This window comes from Carcharhinus amblyrhynchos, chromosome 7 (genome assembly GCF_965287045.1).
Source record: "Carcharhinus amblyrhynchos chromosome 7, sCarAmb.v2.hapA, whole genome shotgun sequence".
Taxonomy (NCBI): Eukaryota; Metazoa; Chordata; class Chondrichthyes; order Carcharhiniformes; family Carcharhinidae; genus Carcharhinus; species Carcharhinus amblyrhynchos.
The window spans coordinates 55,319,258-55,334,451 of record NC_137330.1 but is presented as its reverse complement, the minus strand read 5'-3'; the positions used below and the strand labels follow the sequence as shown (position 1 = coordinate 55,334,451).

At 41.5% G+C, this 15,194-nt stretch overlaps 1 protein-coding gene across 2 annotated transcripts in view; it reads right to left on the bottom strand.

Moving 5' to 3' along the window:
• Positions 1–15,194, bottom strand: part of xkr6a (XK, Kell blood group complex subunit-related family, member 6a) — a 405,072-nt gene that overhangs the window by 19,093 nt on the left and 370,785 nt on the right. Inside the window, exon 3 of one of the 2 annotated variants that reach the window (XM_080192345.1) lies at positions 12,630–12,635. The exons of the other annotated variant lie outside the window; for it this stretch is intronic. Coding sequence (XP_080048471.1) covers positions 12,630–12,635 — 6 coding nt within the window. The remainder of the gene's footprint in view (positions 1–12,629; positions 12,636–15,194) is intronic. 2 annotated transcript variants of the gene reach the window in all.

Sequence of the window (15,194 nt, the reverse complement as noted above, 5' to 3'; positions counted from 1 at the left end):
GCTGATGATGTCACAACATTTGGCAGTGGGAAATGGGGTGGGCCATTGCAGGGGGAGGGGACAATCGCTTTCTGGTTTTATGTCACCAGAAATGCACCCAGGACCTTCTTGCAGTATTTCTCAATCCTGCAGCTGAACCCACCCTTACCGATTGGGTGAGGAAAATCCAGGCCACTATCTTACTGAATGCATTAAGATTCTGAGGGGATAAATGTTATGAAGTCTCGCAACACCAGGTTAAAGACCAACAGGTTTATTTGGTAGCAAAAGCCACTAGCTTTTGGGCCTTTGACCCTTCGTCAGGTGAGTGGAGGGTTCTGATCACAAACAGGGTTCGTAAAGACACACTCAGTTCACAGAATACTAATTAGAATGCAAGTTTTTACAGCTAATCAAGTCTTAAAAGTGCAGACAATGTGAGTGGAGATAGCATTAAGCATAGGTTAAAGAAATATGTATTGTGTAGTTTGCTGCAGACAATGGTCTGTTTGAGGTTGTGCGGTTGTTTGAAGGCAAGAAGTGGGGGTATGGGGATGGCCTTGGTGAGATGTTCGTCTTCATCAATGACATGTTGAAGACTCCGCAGAAGATGTCATAGCTTCTCCACTCCGGGGAAATACTGGACGACGAAGGGTACTCTATCCACCATGTCCCGTGTTTGTCTTCTGAGGAGGTCAGTGCGATTTTTAGCTGTGGTGTGTTGGAATTGTTGATCGATGAGTCAAGCAGCATATCCTGTTCTTATGAGGGCATCTTTCAGCATCTGGAGGTGTCTGTTGTCCAATGCCAGCATCTCCACATCAGGGATAAATGTTAAGCAGATGTTCCCCCTCATGGAGAATTTTGAATTTTGACTAAGTTTCAAAATAAAGGTTCTCTCATTTAAGATGGAGTTGAGGAGAAATTTATTTTCTCAGAGGGTCAAGAATCTTTGAATTCTCAACTCAGAGTTGTGTTGAATAAATCTTTGAATATATTCAAGGCTGAGGTAGACAAATTCTTGAATGTTAAAGAAATCAAGGGTTATAGAATACAGGCAAGAAAGTAGAGGTAAGGCCAAGATCGGATGAGACATGATCTTATTGAATGGTGGAGCAGGTTTGAAGGGCCTTTGGCCTACAGCTGTTCATATTTCTTATTTTCTCATGTTCCTGGTACGGCAACATTGTTTTGATTCTTTTACAGGATGTGGGTGTTGCTAAGCCAGCATTGATTGGGTGGCACAGTAGCATAGCGGTTAGCATTGCTGCTTCACAGCTGCAACAACGTGTGTTCAATTCCTGGCTTAAGAACATAAGAACATAAGAAATAGGAGCAGGAGTAGGCCACCTAGCCCTTCGAGACTGCCCCGCCATTCAATAAGATCATGGCTGATCTGAAGTGAATCAGTTCCACTTCCCGCTTTCTCCCCATAACCCTTAATCCCCTTGTCTATCAGAAATCTATCTACCCGTGACTTAAATATATTCAACGAGGTAGCCTCCACCACTTCAATGGGCAGAGAATTCCAGAGATTCACCACCCTTTAAGTGAAGAAGTTCCTCCTCGACTGTGTTCTAAACTGCGCCCCCCCTCCCTTATTTTGAGGCTGTGCCTTCTAGTTCTGCTATCCTCTCTAAGCAGGAAGAATCTTAAATGGCAAATGGAATTTAATGTTGGCAAGTGTGAGGTGGTCCACTTTGGTAGGAAAAATGGTAGGAAGGACTATTACTTACGAGGCGAAAAACTGCAGCAGGCGACGGTGCAGAGGGACCTCGGGGTCCTTGTGCATGAGTCGCAAAAACCCAGCTTGCAGGTGCAGCAGGTGGTCAGGAAGGCAAATGGGATGCTGGCCTTCATAGCGAAGGGGATTGAATATAAAAGTAGGGAGGTCTTACTGCAGCTGTATAGGGCATTGGTGAGGCCGCAACTGGAGTACTGTGTGCATTTTTGGGCGCCGCACCTGCGCAAAGATATTTTGGCCTTGGAGGGAGTGCAGAGGAGGTTTACTAGGCTGATACCGGAGTTGAAAGGGTTGAGCTATGAGGAGAGGCTGAATAAACTGGGCTTGTACTCGTTAGAGTTTAGAAGAATGAGAGGAGATCTCATTGAAACGTATAAGATGATGAATGGGATGGATAGGATAGAGGTGGAAAGACTCTTCCCACTCAAAAAAGACAGTAGGACTAGGGGGCACAGCCTCAAGATAAAAGGGGGGCGGTTTAGAACGGAGTTGAGGAGGAACTTCTTCACTCAAAGGGTGGTGAATCTCTGGAATTCTCTGCCCGTTGAAGTGGTGGAGGCTACCTCGCTAAATATTTTTAAGACGCGGGTTGATGGGTTTTTGATAGGAGAGGGGATTAAGGGTTATGGGGAGAGGGCGGGAAAGTGGAACTGAGCAGCGACAGATCAGCCATGATCTTATTGAATGGCGGGGCAGGCTCGAAGGGCTGGATGGCCTACTCCTGCTCCTATTTCTTATGTTCTTATGTTCTTATCTCACTACCTCTACCCTATCTAGCCCCTTCATTATCTTGTAAGTCATCTTTATATTCCCCCTCAGCCTCCTAAACTCTAATGAGTACAGACCCAGTCTATTCAATCTCTCTTCATAAGTTAACCCCCTCATCTCTGGTATCAGCCTAGTGAACCTTCTCTGTACTCCCTCCAAGGCGAATATATCCTTTCGCAAGTGCGGTGACCAAAACTGCACACAGTACTCCAGCTGTGGCCTCACCAGTACCCTGTACAGTTGCAGCAAGACCTCCCTGCTTTTATATTCTATCCCCCTCGCTATAAAGGCCAACATTCTATTCGCCTTCTTGATCACCTGCTGCACCTGCAGACTGGGTTTTTGCGATTCGTGCACAAGGACCCCCAGGTCCCTCTGCATCGTAGCATGCTGCAGCTTTTCACCCTTTAAATAATAATCTCTCCTACTATTATTTCTACCAAAGTGGATAACCTCACATTTGCTAATGTTATACCCCATCTGCCAGGTCCTCGCCCACTCACAGCCTATCCAGATCTCTCTGCAGACTTTCCACGCCTTCCACACAATTCGCTTTCCCACGCATCTTCGTGTCACCAGCAAATTTTGTTACCCTACACTTAGCCCCCTCTTCCAGATCATCTATGTAAATGGTAAACAATTGAGGTCCCAGCACCGATCTCTGCGGCACTCCACTGATCACTGCCAACCAGAAAAGCACCCATTGATTCCAACTCTCTGCTTCCTGTTAGATAACCAAACTTCAATCCACACTAACACCTTACCCCCAACTCCGTGCACCCTAACCTTCTGCAGCAACCTTTTGTGAGGCACCTTATCGAATGCCTTCTGGAAATCTAAAAGAACCACATCCACCGGTTCCCCTCTGTCTACTGCACTAGTCACATCCTCATAGAAATCCAATAAATTCGTTAAACACGACTTTCCCTTCACGAATCATTGCTGCGTCTGCTTGATCAAACCGTTCTTTTCTAGGTGTCTTGCTATTTCTTCTTTGATGATGGATTCTAGCATTTTTCCAACTACGGACGTTCAGCTAACCGGCCTATAATTCCCTGCCTTTTGTCTGCCACCTTTTTTAAACAGCAGCATAACATTAGCCGTTTTCCAATCTTCTGGCACTTCCCCAGAGTCCAGCGAATTTTGATAAATAATTACTAAGGCATCTGCTATCACCTCTGCCATTTCTTTCAGAACCTTGGGACGCATTCCATCCGGTCCTGGAGAATTGTCTACCTTCAGTCCCGTTAGTCTATCAAGCACTACCTCTCTAGTGACAGTAATTGCATTAAGGACCTCATCTCCTACCATCCTTCTATCTTTAATATTCTGTGTGGAGTTTGCACATTCTCCTTGTGACTGCGTGGGTTTCCTCCGGGTGCTCCGGTTTCCTCTCACAGACCAAAGATGTGCGGGTTAGGTCGATTGGCCGTGTTAAAATTGCCCCTTAGTGTCCTGAGATGCGTAGGTTAGAGGAATTAGTGGGTAAATATGTAGGGATATGAGGGTAGGGCCTGGGTGGGATTGTGGTTGGTGCAGACTTAATGGGCCCAATGGCCTCTTTTTGCACAATAGGATTTCTATGATTGGCCATGCTAAATTGCCCATAGTGTCCCAAGATGCATGGGTTGGATGGATTAGGTGTGTAGGGTTACAGGAATAGGGCAGGGGAGAGGGCCTGGTAAGGCATTCTGTCAGAAAGTTGGTGCAGATTTGATGGGCCAAATGGCTTCTTCTGCACTGTAGGGATTCTATGATTCTATGGCGCGAATACACAAAATAAAGCTCTCCTTGTTTTTTTCTTGGTCAGCTATCTGCTTTCAAATGTGAGGATTGTTTGCACCTTTATTTCTGGTTTACACAATTTGAAGATTTGTTGTTAATATCCAAGTATTTTGCAGTTCTCATTTAAACTGAAAGGTTGATACGGTTGATATTTGTTATTGAGACCTGACCAAAAGACTTGGACAGCATTGTGTTCTATTTCCATTTTTTGTGTTTGTCAAAAAGTAGTCCCTGTTATTAGCAAATTGAATGAGCTTCTGGAGATAAAATGGATACAGCTTTGATACATTATTCTGGTAACATGTTCAACAGACCAGCAAAATGCCATACATCTGAAACATCTCCCCACACAGTGCTTGGCAGAATATGTAGACTGTTATTACTTAATGTATCTTCACTTCCCAGGATTCTTTACAAAATTATTCTAGTATTATATCAATAGTAGAACCCAGCACTTCAGAGAGATGTTAGAGACAGGAGAGAGACAGGCAAACTGTACATCTTTCGTCTCACCAACTGTCTGTGAGCAGAAGATTATTTGAATTATTTTCAAAGTATGCGGTGGCATGCTTCATAAGTATGGTCTAATTAACTAATAATCATTATGCAAATTTGCTGAGGGTTCACACTGAAGATTAGTTTATTCCACATTCAAAACCCAGGGGAAGAGTGTTTGCAAATTTCCACTCCACTACACACACACATGCAAGAAGGGGCAAGGGATATAAACAAGAATTTTACAACTATGGGCAGTAACAGTACCACAGAAATGAATATTAGTTTACATGATTCCAGAGGCACAGTCCAATGGAGAACTCTTTCATATCGGACCTCGAGTTCAGCTGGCTGAAGACGTGAGTTGTAGAGTTCCCTTTACAGCTGCTGCTGATACTCCAAGATGAATTATATACACAGTGACTGGGTTAATTCTGCATTCAATAATAGGAAACCTTACAGCAGAGACTGGCTTCAGGGACAGATTGTTGTTTTGCCTGGAGTTCTATTCCTTGGTGGTTCGCCAGTTGGATGTTAAACAGCAGACTGTCTGAGGCCAAAGATGTAATGTTAATACTGTCCAAAACGCTAGAGGCTTGGAGTCATGTGACATGGTCCACTAATGGTTAATTGTAGCTTAATAATCAGTTTCTGTGCTTGTGGCCAGAATTCCATTGTCCCTCCTTAGGAGAGAGACAAAGTGGCTATGAGCATCTCTTCTGGTATAATGAATTTTAATTTCTCACTTTGTGATAGTTTAGGTCAGGGAGTCAATTCATCAGCATTTCCTTTGCTTTCATTGATTACAAGGGGTTTGTATTAAGGCGCAAGATTCCACAGGCTGAGAGAGGAATTCTTTTGTTCTTGTAACTCATGGTGGTAGCGCTGTCCTGTGATCATGTGACTTGCAGCAGCTGTCTTTATTTGTTGAACAGAAAGTCAAGTTTTTAAACATGATAAAAGAATAAACTTCTGGATTTCTTTTTATGTTAATGGACCTAACAAATGTCTTCATACTCATGATGGAAATGTAACCTTTTTCAGATAATGGGTACTTTTAGCTGACTTGTCCTTTTATTAAAAGATTGCAAAATCACTGAGTTCTCAAAGAAAGTGCCTTCAATGAAACCATGTTCCGAGTTTTTCCAGGACTATGCTCCCTTCCAGAATAAAAAGAAAATTTAGACATCCTGATAAAAACTGCTACCTTTGTAACCATTTTAATTCATTATAAAAAAGGTCTACTTCAGGTCACTGTGTGCTTGGTAGTAGGAATCCTTATTCTAGTTGTTGAACTCTACAGCTGAAATTACTCATACATTGATAACTATATTATATCCCTGATGGCATAGAGGGCTACTAAAGATCAGGATTAAGTGTTCAGATTAAGTTTCATACTGCCTTCAAAGACTAAAATCTAATTTATCCTTCAAGTTTTAAAATTAACAAAGCTCTACTGAGACCAGTAGAAACTTGAAATATTAATCTATCCAAACAGCAGAAGAATGCTGTCTTTATTTCTTAAAAAGGCAGTTACCTGTTTACAAAAGTAAGGAATAGAGCCTGAAAAATTCAACCTCAGTGGGGAGTATCTGTCTAACGATATAATAACAAATGGATTGAATTTGATTTTGCTTTTAGGAACACAGGAACAGGAGGAGGCAGTTTAACCTATTGAGCTTGTTCTGCCATGCAATAAGATCATAGCTGATCTGTGACCCTAATTCATAATCCAACATCCCTCAAAAATCAAATGATCCACTAGAATCTAAATGTTGGCCTACTCAGCCCTATTATTCTTCTTCAAACACCTAAGGTTAGATTTCCCTGGGTTGGGTCCAAAGAGTCATGGGAATTCCAGCTCCGTGAACCAGGCCTTTAAAAATGGGATTGTCCTGGAAGACAATCTGTTCTTGTCCCACTGAACTTATTTCTTGTTATCTTTACTCTATCTTTCCAGTCTCTTCCCACCTACATTCGTGATTCTTCTGATGTTATTTTAATATTTTCCAGTTTTGCTGAAAAAAGACACTCTTTTCCCCCGAAGCTTTTCATCTTGCATGCATCAGGACAATTGCAAGAATACATTATAAATTATATGAAAAGAGAATAGTGATTGATTGGCAAGTGAACTTTGTATGGTAGAAGGATTGTCATGGAGAATGCACCAGTGGATGGTGACTGACAGTTAACTGCTAGATACTGTTTGAAATTTAAAGCAGGCAGCTTAACTGTGATTGGTTAAGGCATTGTGTTGAGGAATGAACCAGCAAATGGCTGTTGTTTAGCTTGTTTCATTGAAACAAGCACAATGTGTGTACATATTCTTTCTGTATGCAAATAACAGGGACTTTGCCATTGCTTCCATAACATGCAAAGGCACAACATTACAAATCTGACGTAATTTTTCACACATTGCAGATTATTTTCCAAATGTTGTCCAAACGTGAAATCACATCAACTGTTAATCAATGTGTTTGAGTTGAGGAACTATAGGCTGGTTGGTTATGGTCTGTCCTCCCCCTTTCTCCTCCATCCCAGAGCAATGATAGGATTCCACTTTTTACCCTTTCAGCTTCTGCATTCAGATGATCATCCACTGCGATTTCCACCAATTGCCGCATGATGCCATCTCCAAACATCTTTCCCTCACCTCCCCTATCAGACTTGCAAAAGGATCGTTCCTTCCATAACACCCATGTCCTCTCCTCCATCATCCCAACACCACATCATCTTCCCATGCAATCACAGGTGTTGAAACTTTTACCTCTTTCCTGTCCATCACCTAAACATTCCTTTCAGGTGAAGGACTTGCACTTCTTTCAATTTGCTACTGTAGTCACTGCTCACAATGCCATTCCCTCTATATTGGGAAGACTAACTGCAGAATGGGTGATAACATAGTGAGGCAGCATGGTGGCTAACACAGTGCCTCACAGCCCCAGGGACCCGGGTTCAATTCCAGCCTTGGATGTTTGTGTGAAGTTTGCTTGTTCTCCCCGTGTCTGTGTGGGTTTCCCCGGGTGCTCTGGTTTCCTCCCACAGTCCAAAGATGTGCTGATTAGGTTGATTGGCCATCTAAATTTTCTCTTAGTGTCCCAAGATGTGTAGGAATTAGCAGGGCAAATGCGGAGAGTTGTGGGGATAGGGTGTGGGATGGACCTGGGTAAGAGAGTCAGATACTCAGTGCAGACTTTATCCGTTTTGTATTTTTCTCTCCTAGTGTCTGTCTATATCTTATTCTGATGTTTTGCTTCAGACAGCACTGTTTTTTATTCTGTTATTGTCAGCTACTCTGGACTAATGCTTTGTTTCTTTATTGCTACCATTCTCACTTTCCTGGTCTTTTGTTCCATGACATTTTTGTAACTTGGGAGGTAATTCTGACAGGCTGCCAGCCCTAGCCAAGATTTGTGATGGTCCATTGAATCAGCTGTGAGGGCCAAAATGGCAATCTCACTGGTTTCAAACACATTGTGAGTCTCATGGCCCGCTGTACCTGGCCCAGAGTGGGCGAGAACCTGAGGACTACTAATTTAAAAGCATTAGAAAACAATTATCGGGCTAGAAACCAGATTCAGCAGCCTCCTGGAATGCTGACCACAACCCCCTCCCCTTATTAGAAAAACACACAGGTGACAATTAGTGCAAGTCTTGAAGAACCAGATGCTACGATACCAAGGGAGAGCACGTGGTTGAGTACTGTCTCAACATTCACCTCCACGATGCTGAGGGGAGTCTGAGTCAGGATGGGGGGCTTGGGCTGGACTAGAGGGGCTCAGGCTGGGGGTCTTTTCCAAGAGATGGGGCTTATGTGGCAGGCCTTGAGATCCTTTGATGTGTCATGTTAAGTTCAAAGCTCTGTCAGATGACAGTTAAAATCTTCCCTCTGATGAAGTAGGATTCTTTGATGTGTTCATTTAAATTCAATCTCGTTCCTCTTCAACTTTTTCAAGCCTCTGGCCATGCCAAGAAGCCTAAAAGCCTTGAACGGGATTGCTTACATTCAATTTCATGCACCAGTCCCTTTTACCAGCCTTTTTATTGATAGGTCCAGGCTATTTCACACTACACAGAAGCTTTGTTTGTTACAAAGAACAAAGAACAACCCAGCACGGGAAACAGGCCCTTCGGCCCAACAAGCCCGCGCCGCCGCATCACCCTTGTTCTGATTGTTCTCATTGTCAATTAAATCCCATGTGTTTCCTCTTTTGAGCTGCCGCAGATTCTTTTTTAAACAGGCTTTCTCTTTGTTCTGAAGATCTTCCTAGAATGGCCAGGTGCACAGTCTGACTGATTTTCTAGAAAAATTTGGGATTTCACTTGTCCTGAAGACCTTTCTGCAAAGATCAGATGTACAATCTGAATATTTTTCACCATAATGGGTCTTGGTCTATTTGCAGCCATAGAACAAGTTGGCCTAACTCAAGGTGTCTTCAGTGATGACCTACGAGCAGCCACTATTTATGTCTGTGTATGGATGTTGTGACCATGCTGAGGGGCTCAGAGGCCTTTGGAGCCCTGGACGGTCAGGTATGTGGCTGGACAGTGCCCTGGCAATACCACCCTAGCAGTATCCCTAGTTCTCTTCCTCAGCCATTTTTAGTAGCAACCACAGTCAGAATTTAAGAGCTGCAGTCTGTCTTGAAGAAGTGCAGGCTAGCATTAACTGGTGCTTGCCTCAGATGAATTTGGTTGCCCTGCGCAGCCACAGAGCAGTGCATTTTGCATTGGGCTGCATATCACACCTAATAAGATGGACAGGCAACAATAAGTTTGTGTGCTGCCTGTATCATTTCCATCATTTCACTCCCAATTTTTACCCCATGCACCGTTCATAAAATGGAGTGGGCCACAAAAAGTAAAACGTTTTTAACAGGCATGAAGGTAAGCAGGTTACCAATTTCAGAACCTGTATTACTGGGGAATGGCAGGATGACATTGGATTGCTGATCTGATGCGATCATGCATCAGTGTGGAAGGTGAAGTTGCTGTTCAATTTGTCTGTAAAAATCCAGCCTATAAGTACAAATCCCACCATAAGAAATTTTAAATGCAATTAATTATCTGCAATGAAGTACTATAGTCTCATTAATAATGATCACAAAACCACCAGGTTATGATAAGAAATCTATTTGATTTACTCATGTCCTTCAGAGGAGAAGACTTGCTATCTACATGTGCCTGTAGACCCTTGGTTGTGCAGTTGACTCTGAATTAGCCCAACGTGACATTGAGTTGTATCCAACTTACTCTCAGAAGATGGTGACCTTCCCAAGGTCAATTGCAGATAGGCAACAAATGCTGACCTTGCCAGCAATGCTCACCTCCCAAAAAAATAACTTAAGAGTTTTGAAACAGCATCAACATTCTTTCAAAGCAGATAATCTGGAGAGATCATGAACTATTCCTGGAAGCTTGTGCTGTAATAGGAAGGAATTTACATTGTGAAATTTTGTTTAATTACTGATATTTTTGAACTAAATCTGAAAGGAAATAACTTCTATTTATCCGGTGCCCATCTCAACCTCAGGATGCTGCAAATTGCTTTATAGCTCATGAAATACTTTTAAAATGTAATCACTAGTGCTGTGCAGGGAAATGAGTTAGTCAGTTTCTACAAAGCAAACTCCCACAAACAGCAATGAAGAAACGACTAGACAATCTATTTTAGGGTTAAATATTGCTCAGGACATCAAGAGAATCCCCAGCTTATCTTCAAAGAGTGTCACATGAGCTTTTACATCAATCCATGAGGGTAGGGAAGGTACACATTGCTCCAGCTTAACGTTTAGTCTGAAAAATATCTTCCCAGTAGTGACTGACAGAGTTTGCACATTCACTTCCTATTTTTGGTACATCTATTATCTTTATTACTTGGCATGCTTTGTTTTATTCTTCGTTTATAAATCAAATTATCAAAGGCTATTATTTTGGAAATCCTGCTTCAGTGCAGTCATTTCAAAAGGAATTTAATAACATGTTGCAAATTAATTTGTTAGCCCTTGGGTACCTTCACTGTTAGGGCAGAGGAAGGAAAAGATTCCAGATAGTAGAGGAGAAAGTTCCCCAGGCTGGCACCACTATTGAGAACAGGGAAAATACTTAAACTTCAAAATCTTAACAGGCTTCATGTGGCATGTAGTTTCTTTCATGGAAAACTGTCATTCTAATGGATTTAGTATCTGCTGCAAGGGTAAGTGAGCCTTATGGCATAGTCACTGAATATCCCTACCTCATCTGACATGAGGACAGAGCAGTGCTCAGACCACATCCAAAAATTCGGCCCCAAAGTTCTGTCTGAATTCCATGTGACGCATGAAATCATCATTCCATCTTCCCTTCTCCACATAAGTCTGAAATGGAACGCAGTTTGAAATCATGTGGATATGAGGACAACTCTCTGTTACTATGCAGACAAAGTTTAAAACGTCAGAATGTCCACTTAGCTAAGTCCTATGGAAGTAAACCCTCGTCATAAAACAAAGAATGGTTTATTAAGCAGTAAAACGTGTTCTACCTCATACACAGAAGCATCTGTCTAGACCAAACCATTCTCAAGAAAATAAACCATCATGTAACTAGTTTAAGCATATTTCTTAAGAAAAACAACCAAATGAGTAATTTTCTGACTATAACCAAATATTATAGTTGGATTTGGCCTGAAAAAAGTGAATGTGAAGTTTGTAACTTTATCTCTGCTTTGGTGCCTAAACAGACAAGTCACCTCCCCAATAGTAATGCTACTTTGGGATTAACCATTTACACTGGATAAAATGTAAATCAAGATACACAATTACTCACCTCAATTACAGAATCCGAAATACATTGACTTTGCCACCTTTAAACCATTTGAGTCTCGCGGTAATGCAAATTTGTTTGAAGTTTTGATAATCGTTTTATGCTACACATGAAAAGTTACTTGCAACAAACACATTTGAGAATTCGAGTACCATAAGTTGAAATTGGGAACATTGGTTATTGATCTGTCCCATACTTTGGTTATGGAAAAACATAAAGCACCAGTTTCAAGTTTATAATCTTAATTTAGCTGGTATTTTGTGTATTTACCAAAAGTGTATAGAAGGAAATTACTTCCCACAATAATCCCTGTTTTCCATAAAAGTGTTCTAAAAGTACAACTCAATTTTTCCTCACTGTTGGGATGTTCAAAATTTTGAATACTCCTTAAACATCCACTTGCATAATGAGTTTGCAAAGCTATAAGCCAACTTCTGGGTTAGGAAAAAATACTGAAATATCCCACAAACACTGTTCATCATATTTCTTTGCACCAGGCAAATCCCTTCCTAACAGATTCTGCCCACAATATTAATCATTGGCAATCAGCAATGAGGGACAGCATCTAATCTGTAGATTTTTCATATTTATTTTTGTGGTTTACTTCACATATACATCCTTTTAGATTGCCTAGTGATGCAATAAGAGCTATTTCCATGCAGATAATCACTTAATCTTACCAAACCTAAATACAACCTGTTAAGGGTATCAGGAAATAGAGTATTTTTGCTGTTGAACAGATTAAAGTAAGGTTTATTTATTAGTGTTGCAAGTAGGCTTACATTACGCTGCAAGAAGTTACTGTGAAAATCCTCTAGTCACCACACTCCAGCACTTGTTCGGGTACATTGAGGGAGATTTTAGCATGGCCAATGCACCTGATCATCACGTCTTCAGACTATGGGAGGAAATCAGAGTACCCGGAGCAAACCCATGCAAACACAGGAAGAACATGCAAGCTCCACACAGACAGTGACCTAAGCTGAGAATTGAACCCAGGTCCCTGGCGCTGTGAGGCAGACCATGACAGTACATTTTTTTTAAAACACCTTAAAACCTTGCACTTTTGTTGAGGAGAACTAAATGTAAAGAAGGTTGGGATTTTCAGGTGAAGAACTTGAAATTTTAATCTGTTAAAAGGATTGGCATCCATTCTAACTTGATTGCCTGACGTTATCTGAGATTAGTACAGGATAACTCTATTCAAAGCATAACGGATGCTTATACCTGAAGGCAAATAATGTTGTATCACCTTAAGTATGAGCTTCTTAATTCTTTGAATGTAATTCCACCTGCATATACGAAAAGTAAGCAATCTTCCAAACAAGATAAAAGCTATAGGAACAGATCCTTCCTGAGTTTTGCACCACATGATAATCAATTGAACTTCCCCAGCCCCCACCAAACACAAAGCCTTGTGTTACTATCCATTTTTTAAACAGCATCAGGTTAATACAACAAAGCAAACTGACACAAATATAAAATGATAAGCTCTAAATATTCCAGCTAAGAATGACAAAATAAATGGTGATGAAAGATCAAAACTTTGTACATGAAGGCTGAACTACATTCATGAAGTGAGGAAGGACATTTTGAATGTAAATAAATGAATATTTTCTCTCATTTATTGGACCTCCGCATGCAAATAACCTACTCAAATAAGACAAAAGTACAAGTTAGCAATCATAACTCAATATCTGCAGTTACAGTTTGCGTGATATCTCAATATCACACAAAAGGTGCTAAAGAGCTTGTTGCTTTATCAGACCAAGGCATTCTCTCCAGAAGTGAAGCATGATCAGGTAATATTTTAACATCACAATTTCATGGCAAAAATGGATGTAAGCAGCTTAAGATGAAAAATATGGACAGCATGTTAAAGTTGACAGATAACAAATGGTGCACCAAACACTAGAGCATGAAGTTCACATACCGTGTGAGCAACTGCAAGAAACATAATCATTTTCAAAGGCAACAGTTCATGATCATACAAATTTACAAGTTCAGCTGAATAAATTAATGGTTTTAGCTCCTAAATGTTTCCCATTAATAGAGCTAATGCAGCAAAGTCTGCCATTTACTACCCAACTTCTCAGTAAATGTAGCAAGATCCAAGGGTTGAACAGAGAATTCTTGTTGCTATACTCTGTCTTTTCGAGATACATGCTGGAATTTTACTGTCACACCTATCCCAGAATTGGGGCAGGTGAGGCTTGCAGAATGGCATTCTCTGTTGGCCTTGGGCAGGATCTTACGAGCCTTGGGCAGGCGAGGTGGTAAAATCCCCGTCATATTGTCAAAAAAGAAAATTGAAGATGATCGATCTTTTATCCCTGATAAGGATGGCAGTCAGACTATGGAGGAAATTTTCCAGATTCATGGAGAGGGGGATTGGGAGAATAGCAAGGTTGGAGAAGCTCAAGAATTCTTTATGTGTCTTGGTGGTGTTTGCCTTCCCACAATGAGTTTAAAGACAGGCAATGTTTTAAACCTCACATGGGCCTCCTCTGGTCACTCGGCTCATTGCTAGGCAGCCGATAACATGGGATTTCCCCAATGTGGATCTGAAAATTAGGTCTTGTCATTGTTGAAATAAGCAGGCTGTAATTTTATGGCCGGAATTCTCTGGCAGATTCTCTGGCCCCGTTGGCAGCACACCTCCTGCTCTGCGTTTCCCATTGGAATTCCCATTAACAGCGATTGGACCAGAAGTTTCAGCCTACACCCTCCCGTTTCTCAGTGCCCACCCTCTTCCCAGTCTCTCTGGCAACACTGAGCCTCTCTCAGCAAGTGTTTCACACTGTTAATTGCCCAGCCAGTGTACAGTTACGTTTTGGGGCCGCTCGTGCCTTGAATGTCTGCTTGAGCGTGTGCCCGATGGGCAAAAAATTTAGGCCTCTAAAACACTGGCAGGGCCTCAACTGGAGCATTGTGTCCAATTCTACATACCTGAAGGAAGTGAATGTTTTAGAGGTTGTCGAAATGATTTAAAAGAATGTTTCCAGAAACGAGGGACTTCAGCAATATGGATCGATTGGAGAAGCTGAGTTATCCAGAGAAAAAAAATTTGAAAGGAAATTTAATAATATATTTAAAAGCAAGAGGGATCTGGATGGAGTGAGCAGGGAGAAGGATTGCGAACCAAACATCACTGATCCTTAGTGCCTGACAAAAATATCACCTGCAACATGAGGAAAATCTGTTTTATGCAGCAAGTGATCTGTCTGGGATGTGCATTTGCAAGTGCAGCAAATTTGAACATGCCTTTCAAAAGGGAATTGGATAAACACCTGAAGAAATAGCGTCTACCGAGTTACAGAGAAAGGGCTGGAGAATGGGACTGGCTGACATATTCTTCCAGAGAACTAGCAGGAGCATGTTGGTCCAAAAGGCTGCCTTCGGTCCTGCAACCATTCTGCCATTCTATGAAATAAGTGACCAGATCATCTAGTTTTAGGTTTAGGTTGTGGGATAAACATAAGTCAGGACACCACGAAAATTCCTCTGCTCTTCTTGAAATAGTTGCATGGGACTTTTTGCATCCTCAGGAGGTTAAGTGGAGCCTCAATCTGATTAGAAAGACAATGAGTGCGATTCTCCCAAAAAAGTTTTAAGTAATAAA